Raw genomic sequence first — 15,842 nt, forward strand, 5'->3', positions numbered from 1 at the left:
TTTTTCTGTTGTAAGGAGATACTGGTAAACACCGAAGGGTGCTACAGGTTTTTTTCCCTCCCATTGGAAATCATTAAAGATCCTTCCTTACCTTTATAAGAAACAATTTTTCTGGATTTAAAAGGCAAAGCATTCAATCTAGAAGAAACCTTTTGGGGATCCTCTGGGTCTTTCATGCTGTGTTTAGCCTCAGAAGCCCTTTCTCAATAGGAATGAGACTCAGAGGCACCACACACAAAGGGCAGCAAGGGCAGTGCTGCCTTGCTCGGAGAAGAGGTAGGCACCTGGGCCTGGCTGCTGGGCACCGCTCTGCCCCGCCACCAGGTCCCTCCTGAGGAACCTCTTTGGAATCTGATCTAGTGTAATGCTCTTGATTCACAGAGGAGGAAAGTAGAGTTCAGAGAGGGGAAAGGTGCGACCCCGGGCCACAGAGGGATATAATCCAGCAACAGGAAATTCAACTCAGCTCTTTTTAGTCCCACGGACCCTGCAGCTAGAGGACCTCAGGTGAATTTATACTAAGACTGTGTCACCGAGAAGATATATTCCAGAGAACGCCATTATCCTGGTTGCCTCTAGTCACCAAGACTGGTATATTAATGAGATCTTTATCATCTCACACAATGACAAAACGATGAAAGCCAAATGAAGCTCTCTCTAAATAATGAGCCTATAATTGTAAACGGCCTCATGATTATTGTGTGTGTTGGCAGATCTAAGTGGTTGATATAATGGGCTAACCCAGGGTCTCTAAGGAGTCCAGCCCATTAAAACCTTTCTTCCAGTTAAATCAGCACATTTTTAGGCATCTTAGAACTGCTGGCTGAATGAATACACCACACTTCACCAGCTCACAAGTTTTTTCACAGCAGCACCATGACTGGGCGGAAAAATATTTAGCCAGGGTGGGGGAGTGAAGGGAAGGTGGGGAAAGATTGGGAGGGCTGCACACTTGTACATCAGGTGAAGATTTCCACCAACGCTATTTGGCAAGCCAATGCAATGCAATATTTCATTATCTGGCAATAGTCACTAATTAGGGACTGTCATCTTTTCCAGGCATTAAGAAATCAGATCAAATGCTATCTTTCACTCTGTCAGAGACTTCCCAAAGCCCACCCATTGAAGTCTAGTAGTTAAGTTTAGGTTACCAGGATTTTCCAGAGTCAATCATTTTATTCTCCTTACATTGCAGTGGCTTTTTGGAGTCTCTGGGACTATTTCAGCAAGTGACAACTCCCTTCACTCAGTTCTGCTCAGTTCTTTCCTAAAGTCTTAGGAAACTCCATTTCTGTCTAAGACCAGATGGGGTCAGCAAGGCAAAGGGAAGGAAACAAGGAAACAGCCCTCGCCCCAGGCCACGGCTTTGTAAAGTCATTCCTTTTCTTTACAACTCAATTCCTTGGCCCTTCCCCAGGCTGGGACTGCTCTACTCCCATGGGCCTCTCTTTAGCCCTTCCCAGGCCTGTTCCTAGGCCACACTTACCTGGCTAGACTGCAATCTGTCCGCTGACCTGTTGGAAAAGCAAAGGCAAAAAGCATATGTTGATGCAAAGGGGTGAAAAAGGGAGACCTGCTTCTAGGAATCACCATGCCCTGCCCACCTCCCCATATAGCCACTGGTGTAACAGTGTGGCAAAGAAAAAAAGAGAGAAAGGTGTCCAGAGCCTCTTTCTGAGCAAAAACTATTTCTGATGCTGATTCCTAGACCAGGGTTGCCAATATCCCTAAACCTTAGGTTTGCCAGTTCCCCTTTTCTTTTCTTTTTTGGCCGGGGCTGGGTTTGAACCCGCCATCTCCAGCATATGGGGCCAACCCCCTACTCCTTTGAGCCACAGGCGCCACTTGCCAATTTCCCTTTTCAATGGGAAAATAGGGGTGGATTTGGGGGGAACGATAGCAGGACAGATCATTCTTTATGGAAGAAATTATTAGAAGCCTTCCCAGAGATAAAATTCAGCTCTTCAGCTTCTCTTATGTGTATATATGGGGTGTGTGTCGGGGTGGGGAACAGCTTGCTTGCTCTTGAGTATATGAACACACACACACACACAGTTAGGGTTGGGAAGGGACGAAATAGAAGCTGTTTGGGGAGAAGGGAAGATACTTAATGTTAATACTGCTATCAAATCATGATTCTTAATCCAATAGTGGGGCCTAATAGTTTAGTGAGTCATTGCCAGCTTTAAAAAATGAAATAGAAAACCCTAATGCTTATAAAAAGTGTTCTTATGTTTTTAAAAATTATACATGCATGTGTACATGGTCCTGACGTAATATATATTGCTTCCCTTGGGTCCACAGTTAATGAAGGTTGATCTCTATCAGACCTCTAATATTTAAACCAGGGGCAAAACCCAGGTGCTGAGCTGGGGAAGTAAAGATCAGCCCCCACACTTCTCATCCAAACTCTGGGAAAGGCAACTCCAAGGGCTGCAGGAGGGAAGGGCTTTTCCTTCCCTTTAAAGGTTGCTAATTGTTGATTACAGTTCAGCTCATCTTAAGTAAAACCAACCCCCACCCCTAACAGCTTCTCCTTACTAAAAGCTCGGCTTTCATCTGCAAAAATGTTATTCTGAGCCATTATTTTCAACATCTGTCCCATTTCCATTCTGGAATAGTCATACACATCAATTATCCCTCTGTGGCAAGAACAAGGGACTCTGGCATTATGGTGACAAATATATACAGAAGGCAACGACATGATGACTTGCACATGGGAAGATTTTACCATTTTTTTTGTTTATTGCTAGAACTCATCATCTTTAGATTAAAGCAACTTACACTATTAATGAATGGTCAACCTTCGTGCCTCCATAGTAGTACATCTGGTGCATACATGTGTGAGCAAAGCCATTCACTCACATACACATACACACCCACCTGTGACCCCAAGGCCTCAGTTCCTGTCTTACTCATAGGCTATACTCAGATTGTCTTGACAAAAAGAAATAACAGCTATAATTTGCTTCAAATAGTTCTGGGCTTTCTTTCCTCTAATTGTCCATGGAGCAATCTGATAATCTAAGAGTAAAGATTTTCTATAAGCAAAGTTTGGCTCTTCGTGGCCAAACCTGCTTGGTTTGAGTCCCTCAGATAGCGGGGAGGAAAGAGAAACATAAGCTAACTAACAAGTTTCCTTCATATAAAAGAAAACACCTTAAAAATCACAAGATATGGGGCTGAGGAGGGGTACAAAAAAAGACGCAGATAGGTAGAGAGACAGAGAGAAATCACAAGATCAAAGACTACAGAAAACAATTAATCATCTAGGGGAATTGTCCCAGGCAGGAAAAGGACAGAGCAAAAAGGGTAGGTAGGAAGGTCGGGTATAAAAAAATGAGGCTCCAATTCCTGGGGCCAGTGAGTATTGCAAACTTTCCTACACTGGTGCAATTCATCTGAAGAGTGCCCAAGAATTTATTTAAAGATGTTCGAGCTCCTTCTAAGTGCAGGCTTGTCTGTCACTGACGTTACCACATATTCCCTGCAGCCCCCTCCTTCCTCTCCCTTACATCTTTACGTGAGGAGATTAGTTGGGGGAGGGAAGAAGGGCAGAGCATTCAGAGGCATCCCCAACTTGGGAATCCCATTAATCATAGGATGCTAAGAGCTAGGCAGGAGACCTGGGCTGGATGCCAAAAACCCCGGGGAAACTTCTATTTAAACCTCCGCCTTCTGTTTGACAGCCGAGGAGAGAAACTGCAGAGTGCCCGTCCAGTTCTCTGCCTTGCTACTTTCCAGAGTCTGGTTAAAAGCATCCTATGAGACAAGACAGTCCATTCAGCACCATGGCCTGAACATGACCACAGCAGAGAGACCCTTCAAAGCACTTGAACAACATCAGGACCCTTCATAGAAGAAGGAAAATGATACTCTCCCTGGAAGCTACGGACAGCAGCAGGCTGTCCACATCTTCTGTATTTGAAGATCCGCTCCTCCCCCCAGAGCAGCTGGGTATCTCATCACCTGGCTTCCTACCTTCTTGCTCCAGCCTCAGTCCTGCCACAGAGGAACTGAGAGTTTTTAACAAAGTGTCTGGAGACTGAATAACCCCTGAGCCCTTTTACCCAACTCACAGCAGAGGAGGAGGAGGGGGACTGGGTGGAGAGCAGACACGCTCCATTTAAACAAATAGATGATGCACGTTAGTGCTTCATTAAACATTGGCCTTCCCCATTACTCAAGCAGTCATTTGGGGCATGTGCTTCCACATCAAACAGACCAGGAAAAGAAAAGCATTCAAATAACGAGATCGAGTCCACTTGGCTGAAGAGGGAGGCGTGTGCTCAGCAAGAAAGCTTGAGCTGCTCTCACTGCCAACCCTAGCAGAGGGTTCCCACACTCACTTTCTCCTAGGGTTTTCTGCAGAAGGTCGTGCTTGGCTTGTAATTTAGTGATGAGGTTCCTGCCCTCCAGGTACTCCTTCATTTTCTATTAAGAGAGGAGGAGGAGAAAGAGTTATCAGTTTCCCAAAGAAGGAAAAAAATTACAGATGCTCAGTAGGACAATTCAATTCCCTTTTTTAGAGGTTATTTGGTTTCTGACCTAATTTACACCAGGTTCATTTTTTATTTCTTTAAGCATACAGGCGGCTGCTGATTTTCATGCTGGATTAGTATTCTGCTGTATGTTTTACTAGGAGCTCCATGTTGGCTGGCATATAGAGACTGTTTCCTAGAGCCCTTCATCTGTCTCCTTTGGTTTCCCTGAAGAAGAACAGGGAAGGTGGACAGATTCCTGAGTCCCCCTCTTCTTGGTATGAGGACACCTCCATGGACATCCCACCCTGTCCCGCCCCTTCCCCAAGTGCATTCCATCACACAGGATCAGGGCCAATGGCAGGCTCAGCCCCTGCCTCAGCTGCAAGCCTGGCATGCACAGCATCTTCGTCTGAGCCACATCCTAATCAGCCTCCTCCCTTCTGACAGAGACTTTATGGAAAGCGTGGGATTGCTGAGCACTCAGAGGAAGGGGCTGCCACACCCCACTTGCATACACACATACGGTTCCAAACATGGGTTTGGGGAATGTAATCCTACCTGCTCTAACAATCAGAATGTGATTGCTGTGCTGCACTTTCAGATTTGCTCTCTCTCCTCTGTCCAGGGAGAGACTGTATTTTGACAGACAATTCATCAAATCTTCAAAATAACTCTAGGTACTATTATTATCATTATCCCCATTTGACAGATGAGGGCATGAATGTTTGGAGAGTTTTTAATTCAGTCGCTCAAGGTCAAACAGTGAGTGGTGGATTCAGTATCGAAATGCACGCAGTCTGATGATACGGCGTGTGCTTTTATCCTTTAGGATAAAATGCTCCACTCATTATAATACAGAGCAGGAGAAAAGCAGAACTAAGCTTCATAGTATTAATTCTTTTCATATGTGTAGCAGCTTAAGCTATTTTAGAGCACTTTAGCATACATTTTTCTCATTTGACTCTCATTATAAATAACTCTTTATAGCACATAGGGTAGACATTATTATTTCCTTATTACAGAGAAGAAGATGAGCTCAGGGGAGGGAGGTGTCAATAAAATTGCTCTGATTATAGCAAGCTAGTGAAGTAGTAGTGCCAGGCCCGGACTCTATACCCTTAAACTCTTCACACAGTGACTTTTGCACCGTCCCCTACAGCTGTTCTTGGGATCTTAGTTTGCCTTGGCTGTTTGCTACTACAGAAGTTCATCTGCCAGATTGGGGGTCATCTGCCCATGTCTAACTCAGAAGCCTAAAAGCAGGGCAACCCACATGGATTCAGTGTGACCCCTGAGTCACTGTAAGATTGTTGAGCTGGTAAGTAGATAAAACATTTTAAACTGTAATAGTTTTGTCTTTTAAAGTGTATTAAATATATGTATATGTAATTATACATCAAACCTTCAACTTTATGGATATTACCACAAGGTTAATAGAAAGTAAAGTGAAAAAAATGTACATTACTTTTACTCTGTACTTTTCTATACAATGTTAACTTTGCACTGCAAGCTTTAATTCTCTCTTATAAACAAAAGAAAAATCTGCTTTCTCTGGGATGCAGTCCCTGACCCTCCCACGCTCACCCTGATGGTCCTATATGTTCCTTAAAAATCTCCATGACAGCACTTCTCATACAATCCTGTAGCCAAGGGTTTATTACGCACGTGCCTTTCTTCCTAGACTGCCTCCTCCCTATGCTCAGAGACCATGTCATTCATTATTCTTTGCATCCCTGATGCTTACTATCATGCCTAACAGATACTCAATATAATGCATGAAGAATGGGTAAATAAACAAGTAGTCTCACACTCTTCTGGATAGAACCCTCCTCAGTCTCTCTTCTGGATAGAACCCTCCTCAGTAGATAAAAATCAAGCCCCTAAGTATGCCCCTCATCTCTAAATTAAATATAAAACAAAGCAAAACACACTCTATACCAGATCATTTCTGCTGCCTTATTCACAACCTGTTCTCTCTGCTCCTTTATGCTTTTGCACAAGAACATCTGCATGAGAATAGGCTCTGTTGTCACCTTTCCTGTTCCATCTGCTCCAGCTGCCAGCTCACCTGCTGTCAGTTTTCCCTGGGTGACATCCTAATCCCCAACCAATGCCTAATTGTGGACTTGGAACAGTTATTTTAGGGCTCAGAGGTGAAAAGCCTTCAGGAAACATCACTGCTAAGAATGCAATCTTCAAAAGCCTCTCTTTGGAAGGTTATCCCAGGAGACATTTAAAGGGTTCCTAATGAGGAAAATTCACCAAGAAGCTGTAACCCTCAAAACCAGACCAGACTGCTCAGAAAACAGCCAAAATTCTGAAAGGAGATGGATGCAAATTCCTTCCTTTCATTCATGTTTCTACTTGTGATTCTGGAAATCATTTTTTCATCCGTGTTCACAATTCACTCGTTAACCGTGGCTGCCACTTGGTGAACCATTAAAATAAATAATAATCTGATAAAGGGGTATGATGGATTACCTTTTCAGTTTCCATTAAACCCTAAAGGATCAAAGCTGTGTCAAAGTATGACCTGCATCCCTAATACTAGTGTGGAAACCGTGGTTGGGAGTTTTCCGTCTATGTGAGCTGGGAGTGGGAAGATAAAGGCACCCCACAGTTTGCAGGCATGCTATTTATCACCTCCCTAACTCGCCCATAAGTCAGCGTTTATGTGTATGATGCATATCGGCTTTAACGGTGGAGCTGAGCTGGAAGATTCCAGTTGCCGTTGGACAGACACACAGATAAAGGAGCTGAGACAGCTGAAAGCAAGGGGAGAACAGGTGGCTTTCAATGATTTCTGGAGACCAGGAGGCCAGAAAAGAGCTGTTTATTACCTCAAATCTCAAAATTCCCTCCTTGAGCAATTAAGGTCACTGTTCCAATATTAGGTAATTAGTTTTCTTTGGTTTCACTCCTACACTATACTCAGCTTCCTTCAACAGACACCTAAGATGACAGTGCGAGCGGAGCGAAATATCCAATGTACACACCCCTATTATGAAACTAATTTATACTTTTTATATGAAAGCTATAACCAAATAGCCTAAGAATATGGGGAGGGGGGAGGGAGAAGGGAGGAGTGAATGGGTGGAGGGAGGGGGTTTGGAGGGATCACTTCTGAGGTTTATCTTATAGGGGTACAGGTGAATCTTTCTAAGAGTAGAATGTGAACGTTTTAAAGCAATAACTGAGAAAATGACATGAAGGCTGTGTTGAGCAGTTTGATGGAAGTATTTCAGATTGCATGTGAAAACCCCACACTGTACCCCAGAAGTGCATTAATGTACATAGTTGCCATTCAATAAATAAATTAATTAATTAATTAAAAAAAAAAAAACCCAAACACCTAAGAAAGTAAAGTGATTAGCTGGGCATTTCCTCAATGGGGAAGCAAAAGAAAGGGTAATGTTGCATTTTAGGTATCACCGAAATAAAATTAAGTTCCTAAAACACAGCTGTTCAGTGCCCATCCCCTACACTCAGTGCCCATTTCACACTCAAAAGGATCAAAACTGAGAATTTCTTCAAAAAAGTAGGAAGGGAAGCAGAGTCTAATAGGGCTTTTATTGTGTTTGTTGTTTACCATTGTGAAACTTCAGTGTAGTTTTTATGATTTCATTAATTAAACCATGTCCCAATAATTCCGATTTGGTTATTAACTGTCAGCAATGACTTTTATTTATTAAAAAATATTAATAGAATAATTTTTCTTTCTGAGCCCTCCCTCCCAGATAGATATTTTATTTGCATTACAATGAAAAAGAGTGAGTTGGAATATTCTAGTCCTAACCACTTATTAATTCTTCTAATCTTGGACAAAACATTTAACCTCCCTGAGTCTATGTTTTTCCATCTGAAAAATGGAAATAGTATCTTTTTCACAAAGTTGTTGAGAACGAAAGTGGGTAACAAGCATTATTTGATTAACACACAGCCTGGCACACAGCAGGTGCTCAAAAAGTGTTCCTTATCCCTATACCTGAATCACCTGCTCACTTAACTTAAAACATTCCTTCCATAAACTTCTTTGCTTTGTGCTAAAATCTAAGAAAGTGGGATCAAATCAGAAGGCTTTGAGCCTTTTAAAACAAATTAGTAAGAGGCACGAGAATGCTTTTAATTTTTACAAAACATCTTTCCTTTTAAATACACTCTTACCACAGGGGTAAAAACTCACAGGATCTTGCTTATACTTTGGATTTATCTGTGTGAACCCAAGGCCGTAAGTTTCCACTGCAGCAAGGGGGTGGGGTGGGCAGGAGGCGTGAGCTATGCCTAGCCAACACTATGCACAGAGATACACAGATGTCATTATGTGGCTGCTTCCCCACCATCCATTGCACGCTGACATTTCCCCTCCTCCTCGTCAATTTTTAAAACAGGAAACAGCTGTCAGACAGAATACATAATAGAGTAAACTTCAAATGGAGCACATCTCCCCAGTTTAATTGACACGGCAGAGGCATTCACTCATTTGTACCTGCTTAGCACACATTTACTAACAGCCTGCAGGAGATCCCAGGATAGATCCCAGACCAGAAGTTAGAGTACCCTAAGGGCCCCAATGGCTAAGACACTACCACCTCTCCTATTACCTTACCCAGACCAGTCCCTAAGAATTCAGGCCCTCTAGCTTTGTTACTTTATCAGCTAAAATCCTTAACCCCTTCCCTGTTCTATTCCTCATATAAGAACCTCATGATCCGTCTCCTCATATAAAGATACACTTAGGAGAAACACCAGCCTTAATAAAGCTTTGATAATCCGTGGCTAAACAGTGAACACTGCTGCCTATCAGCAGGGAATTGGTTAAATAAGTGATGGCACATCCGTGTGATGGAATTCTGTCCAGCCACTGAAAAAGGAAGTAGATTTTTTGGGACTAATATTAAAATAATATCCAAAGGAAATTAATTGAAGACAATAAAGTGAAGAACAGTATGAAAGGACTACTTCTACTCACACTTCGGTTTTATTCCATTACATTTCTAATGTAATTTGTTGTGTATATGCCAGTTGTTGCCCAGGCATAGACTCTCCCTGAAGGACACAAAAGAAACTGGTTTCCATCACCAGCAGAAGGGAGGGGAGAAGGGGTTAGAATTGAGAATACTTCTCCTGTATGCCCATTTGAAATCTTTGGATCTTAAAAAAAAAAAAAAATCTGTTTTTAACAATCACAATAAAAAAGGCAATGGGAAAAAATAGGCATTACTGAATTATGTGCTCTAATAGATGAATGATAAACACAAAGCCAAGGAGATCAGAAAACACGTTCTCTCTCAGGGCATGTAAGACGGGGAAGTTGTTGAGCCGTTCCTGAGCCTTTCCCTTCACCTCAGCTTCTTTAGCAGGGTGCAGAGAAAAAGGTGACCTGTGGATAGAGACCAGATGACCAGAGTTTCCATTCAGCCCTTCCTGAGAACCTTGGACAAGCTACCCATCCTCTGGATTTATTAAATCTTTCAAATGAGAAGATTGGGTTAGATGATTTTTAAACATCACTTCAAGTTTTAACATTTCATGGTTTTTTTCCTGAGACTCTCGCAAGCAAAGTGACCTTTATAGACGATGTTTCAAATTTCTAATTGATGTCATCTGGGCAAATCAATCTGATGACAGCCACCGGTGGTCAGAAAGCTTTCCTTGGAGCCCTTTGTTCACTAGACATACTACACAGGAGTCAGGTCATGACAAGGGACTCCTTTCTCAGCTTTCCAAAAGGAGCTTCCAGGATGCACTGCTCTGACAGCTTTGAAGGGCACAGAAAAATACAGGGGCAACGTTTATAGAGACAACAGACGAAAAAAGCACATCTGCAGTTGTGTTGGCTTTATACGGGTCATGTGGTAAAGTGGAAGGCACTCTGTTTAACCTAGGTGCCTCCTTTTCTTATATGTCTATTTCACTACCCGCAAAAAGTCCTTTTATCATGAAATGAATTTTGTGATGCATTTTAAGCACCCGTCACAAAAATGATGAACTCTCTTGTAAATCCATTACTAGACAAGTCCAGACAAAAACTCTTCCTGCTAGCCAAGGAAATTTGCACACAAATTTTGATAAGTAGCGTTAGGGCCACAAAAGACAGGAAATGGGTTAGAGGACATCCATGCTTCCAGACAGAAGGTGAAAAGGTGGACAGGATTTGAGAGGTCACCAATTTGCATACGGTCACTCCTGCTTTTACAAAAGGCCAACCTTGAACATAAATTGTATAATTTCATTTAAAGCCAAAAGCAATTCTGACAAAGACTGTCTTAAACACAGATTTTTTTAAATCCAAATTCTTACTGAACCTCAAAAATGGAAATACTCAGCAACATAACAAGATTGGGTCATAAATAGTGTTATATCTATGCAGTCCAGACAGACCAGCCAAACAATCATCTTATTAAAACCCTCTAGAGAGAGTTCAACAAGCTCCTTGGATAATGAAGCTTGGGGAGGTGACACGTCCCTCATTATAGTCATAAAGTTCTCTTAACATTTAAGCCCGGTTTTTGCATCCCTTCATGTTTTGCACATGCTATTCTTTCCTCCCTCAAAGAATGCCGCCTCCCCCCTCCCTGATTCCCTGCCGGCTTTGCTCCATCCATCAAGATCAAGCCCAAAAGTCACTTTGTGTGTGATGCTTCCTCACTTCTACTCATCCTGGTCTCCTTTCAGGAAGATGTGCAAGCATTCATTTTAAAAATTTTTCTATGTTTTTAATTATAAAAATCAATTCTATTGTAACTGTTTAGGAATATGAAGTTAAAATGAAAGTTATCCCTTTACATGCCCAATCCCATCATTCCCTCTTCATCTTATACTCTCAGTGTTCCCAACTTATAGCAAAGTTTGGCAAAGAGCAAATCCTCAATAAATGATCATCGAGTAATTCAATGACTAATGAAGAAAGAAATACGGTGAAAGAAAGCTTTTAGCATATACGGTGCACTAACTAGGAAACCAGGCAGTGCGTTAACTATCTCACAAAAACGAATGAATGAGCCAAAATGTCAATCATTTCTTGTGTAGATTTTAGTATTTTACTTATAAATATGCGTAAAGAATGTTATAATTAAATGACGGAGACTGTAAAACAATATGTGTGGCAGTTTCCCTTTTTTTTTTTTTCAATAAAATGATAAATACATGCTCTCATATGTTTGGGTATGCACAAGAAAGAGATTAGAAGGGAATATATTCCTAAACCATTACCTATAGATGGTAGGACTACTGACAGTTTCATTTTCCTCTTTTTCCTTCTAAATTTTATATAATGAGCCTGTTTTACTTTGTATGATAATTTAAAAAGTTGTTTTAGAAGAACAATACTAATAAATCATTCCCTTTTAGCAGTTTTCGTTAGGATAAAAAAAAACCTGAAGTCTGAGCTTAACTAATTAAAAAACAGATTTCTTAAAGAAAAGTTAACAAATCATTAGGGCTCTTAATAGAGAAAGGGCAGTGTTCAAAGAATTAAACAAATTGTTCCAGTTGGAGGAAAAATTCAATTTACTGCATGCAGACTGTGTGTCTTCACTGAAAAACAAGCTAATTCCTTTCATTCAGAATCAGTATACACATTCACTGGCTATATTTCATTTCACATCTGCAAACTTAATTTTTCCTTTCTTGGTCATCAGATTAGGAAATAAATTTTAGCACAGGCAATAAATTCAACTTGGCAAGCTCAAAATAACTTAATTATTAAAAAGCAGCACTAAAGACCAACTAGCAACCTTCCAAAGGACTATTAACGCTACTTAAAAAAAAAAAAAATCAGTCCATCTGTCTAAAAGACGACTGGAAACAAATGAATAACAAAATGTAATGTTTTAGAATTCTCTGCAAAACAGCAATGCTACACATTACCCATCCCTTTAAATTGCAGCAATAATTAGGAAAAACAGTTTCCTAATAATAAAAGTTATGAAATAATGTCATCATATCACTTAGAAGAGACTTACTTAAAAGACATACTTTTAAAAACAAGGTACGTGCTATCTAGAATATTTGGATGTAGTTCCTATGAACTAAATGATGAAGTCCCCTTTTCATGATCCCCTATGGCTGACAAGGAAGCTTTCAAATGAAAACCTACTAGCTGGTTAAACATGTCTTAAAAAGGAAAATCTTAGCAGTATACTTGGGAGGATCTTTTCTCTTGGGGGGTGGTGGTACCTGTTAGTCATATACACTTTGTAGCTGTTTGTTTCTTTAAGTGCAGGGATGGTCTCAGAATATGCCCAGACTCAAATCAAGGATTTCAAGGCCTGCCCATCAGACACTCAACAAGGACGCTGAGTGCCAAATCTCCCTTGTGTGCCTGCTAAGGCTCTTTAAAGGCCACTGAACTCCCTTACCGTGAAATAAAACTGCTCTGTCTCCTGCTGGTTGGCTCTCCTCTTAGCAATGCTAGGTTTACTCATGAAGGTTTCTGAGACTGTGGACTTGACAGACTCCATGGAGTTGCTGTACTGGAAGCAGTCAGACACATCGAAATCCTCAACAGTCACAATGTCCTGGATGGTCTGCAGGGTGGCCTCCATTGTCTTCTTTACCTGCAATGACAATCGCCAACATAATGTATGGGGGGTGGGGGGCTGCAAAGAAGCAGGTGATGGAGAAGCTTGGAGAAGTGGAGGAGGGAGTAGGCTGGGGGAGGATGGAGAATGCCACCAGAGGGTGCAACTCTGCTTCCTCCGGACAGGGCTGAGTGAGTGATAAACATCATATGGACTCAGCTACGCAGTGCTACTCTCTCCAAGAGAACCTATAGACCACTGCCCCCTTCAAGCTACATATTTGACCTAGCTCTTTTATTTAATGTTGACTTTTAAAATTTAATGTTAGCTCTTCATTGTAACAGAAGTGCTAAGGGAAAGAGAATGAAACAAATCCAAGCCAATCCCACTACTCAAACAGCTAGTTAAAATTTGTGATGGGCCTAGTTCTGCAAAGCCCCAGGTTTTGTTTCATAACTTTCAACAAACTGATGAACCTGTTTCCTCATTTGCACACTAAGTGACCCATCTCCAATCCTGCCTAATATTCCTTGAAAAAGAAGATTTGCTGAGATGCAAGGTAAAAGCCAACTGAGCTCAAGATAAAACTGGATCATCAATCATACTTGCCCTTTTGAACTGGTTGTTGAGAGCAAATACACTGGTCCCAGAAGAAAGTCAGCCTTTCCTAAGGGAATGGAGATGTTTGAAGTGTCAAAGTCAAAGGCCTCTGTTTGTTTGAAAATGTTGGAAAAAGCTAGGCATGATGGGGTGGTTTCAGAGACACAATATTGTTCACACAGCTGCCAAGTGCCATTTTGATTAAATGTGTAGAGGGGAAAAAAAGCATTTTGCAAAAGCTCAAAATAGACCACAACCTTTGGCAATGCAAGAGCAACTTCCTGGAGTTCAAGGGCAGGATGTAACAGAGGGGGAAAGTCCAAGCCTACATTTGGCTAGGAAATGTTTGTGGCAGCCCGGACATTCTCTGCATGCTTCTTCCACCTGCTCCCAGATGGGCAGCAGCAAAGAGGTTCAACTCAGAAGATGGCTCTGAGCCTTGTAAGCAGAAAACTCACCTCTTCATTCTCAATCTTTAGAGTGGATAAGCGAGACTGCAGTTGTTGGCATCTCTGCACCAGCTCACTCTGGACAGGCTGCTGGGCACAGAGCTGGGAAGCCTGCCAGAAAGAAAGCAACACCAGGTCAGGAAGAGGATATACTTCTTTTGGTGGTTCCACAGTTCCCATTACTGGTAATAAAACTACTCTTATTCAAGGTGTAAAGCTTACTGTTTCTATGTTGAAACAAAATCCAAAACCAACATGCGTGGACTTCTTCCAAGACCAAATAGCACATGAAAGGAATGGGGAGGGGAATCTGTTTGGAAAGACCAGGTCTCTCTCTCTCTTTGGAGCTCACCTCTTAGCCGGGGGAGGTCTATGCAGGGTATGCAGCTTCATGGAAGGTGAAGGAGGTAGAGAAGAGCACCTCAGGCAGCCCCAGCTTAGCAACACAATGCTTTGGCACAGCAAGGATTTCCTGCTAGAAGTCCAAGTGGCCACCTCTATAGTCCCTCCCTCCATCCCCCTTCATACACCGGAGTGAGAGCAGGAAAGAAGTGGGTCAGGAGGCTAACTTGCTGCTGTTGGCAGCCAACGTATGTTTATAAATCCAGGCCACGTGTGAGAGCTCCGACTCAGTGAGAGAACGTGAAGCCAGCAATAAGATCATACCACAGGCCATGCTAGAGGGCCCCAGAGGGCATGGAATCTGGTGGGACTCAGCATTTTCCAAAGAGCCATCATTTTAGCCTGGGTCTTTAGTAGCCCTGTGTGGTAAAAGAGTCTGCCCTTCTCTCAAAGATCATTGTCAACTAGCTTTCCCCTGCAAAGGAAAGGCTGATCCACTGTCTCTAGGTGGGGGTGTGGCTATGGCATGGGGTCACCCATGGTCCTTAGGATGACACATGGTAGAAGGCTGGGAGAGTTGGAAGGTAGCTCCTGACACCTCACTACCATGTGTCCTCTAGCTTCTTGTCTGCAGAGACATCCGGATAGAAGCGTCCTCGGCCTCCTCAGCAATGAGTGGGCACATTCACATGCCCACAGACCATTCTCTTGCTTGCAAAGACAAAACCTCTCTTTAAATGGAGGGGGCTGGGACTTGACCTTTTCCTCCATTGGCTTTTAAGCTCCCAACTGACTTGACCTCCTCCCCCAGCTGGAAGGTTGGGCTGAGCCAGCTCTCAGATCTGAAGAGCGCTGACTTCACTCTGGCTCTTGGATAAGCAGACACAATGGAGAAAGATCAGTGGCCAGAATGTGTTAGCGCCAAGAGTGAAACTCTCTGGCTGCCTGATGTCACCGGTCAGGCATTTAGAGCCCCACAAGCCTCTGGGGGCACCAAGAGTGGAGCCAAGTACCTCCTCCTAGTACATCTGAGAGCACTTGGCATCATTTCATGTGCTGAGCACCCCAGAACAACAGTCAGTGTGGGGCCTTGTCCAATTACAGGGCTTCCGGTCAAAATGCCACCCGAACTCTGGCCCTAGTTCAAGGACTTTCAGGCAGCTCCTTCTTGTTGCCTAGATAATCTACAGACAACCCACACTGATGGGGATAGACTGGCTGTAGGAACCAAGAACAACTCATCCTCCCATCTCATTTTATTTTCACTCATATGAAGGCTAGGCTGCAATGTACAACCTTTACAAGCTGCAGGGCTGGCCCTGGCCCCTGCCTGGCTCAGCCACTGATCAGCTATTATCACACAGAGGGAAGGCCCAGGCAGAGGAGTGAGCCATTGATTTTTAAAGTAAACCAGACCTAGCAGGGAGGAATCACAGAGGGAAAAC

The 15,842-nt window shown here is 42.6% G+C and overlaps 1 protein-coding gene across 3 annotated transcripts in view; it reads right to left on the bottom strand.

Moving 5' to 3' along the window:
- The window catches only part of SRGAP2 (SLIT-ROBO Rho GTPase activating protein 2), a 119,845-nt gene that overhangs the window by 40,318 nt on the left and 63,685 nt on the right, over nucleotides 1-15,842 (bottom strand). For all 3 annotated transcript variants that reach the window (XM_023514563.1, XM_023514562.1, XM_023514564.1), the window contains exons 6-9: nucleotides 14,065-14,166; nucleotides 12,845-13,042; nucleotides 4,350-4,434; nucleotides 1,487-1,514 (exon numbers count right to left, since the gene is read on the bottom strand). In XM_023514563.1, coding sequence (XP_023370331.1) covers nucleotides 1,487-1,514; nucleotides 4,350-4,434; nucleotides 12,845-13,042; nucleotides 14,065-14,166 — 413 coding nt within the window. The remainder of the gene's footprint in view (nucleotides 1-1,486; nucleotides 1,515-4,349; nucleotides 4,435-12,844; nucleotides 13,043-14,064; nucleotides 14,167-15,842) is intronic.

This window comes from Otolemur garnettii, unplaced genomic scaffold (assembly GCF_000181295.1).
Source record: "Otolemur garnettii isolate 467f Iridium unplaced genomic scaffold, OtoGar3 scaffold00055, whole genome shotgun sequence".
Classification (NCBI taxonomy): domain Eukaryota; kingdom Metazoa; phylum Chordata; class Mammalia; order Primates; family Galagidae; genus Otolemur; species Otolemur garnettii.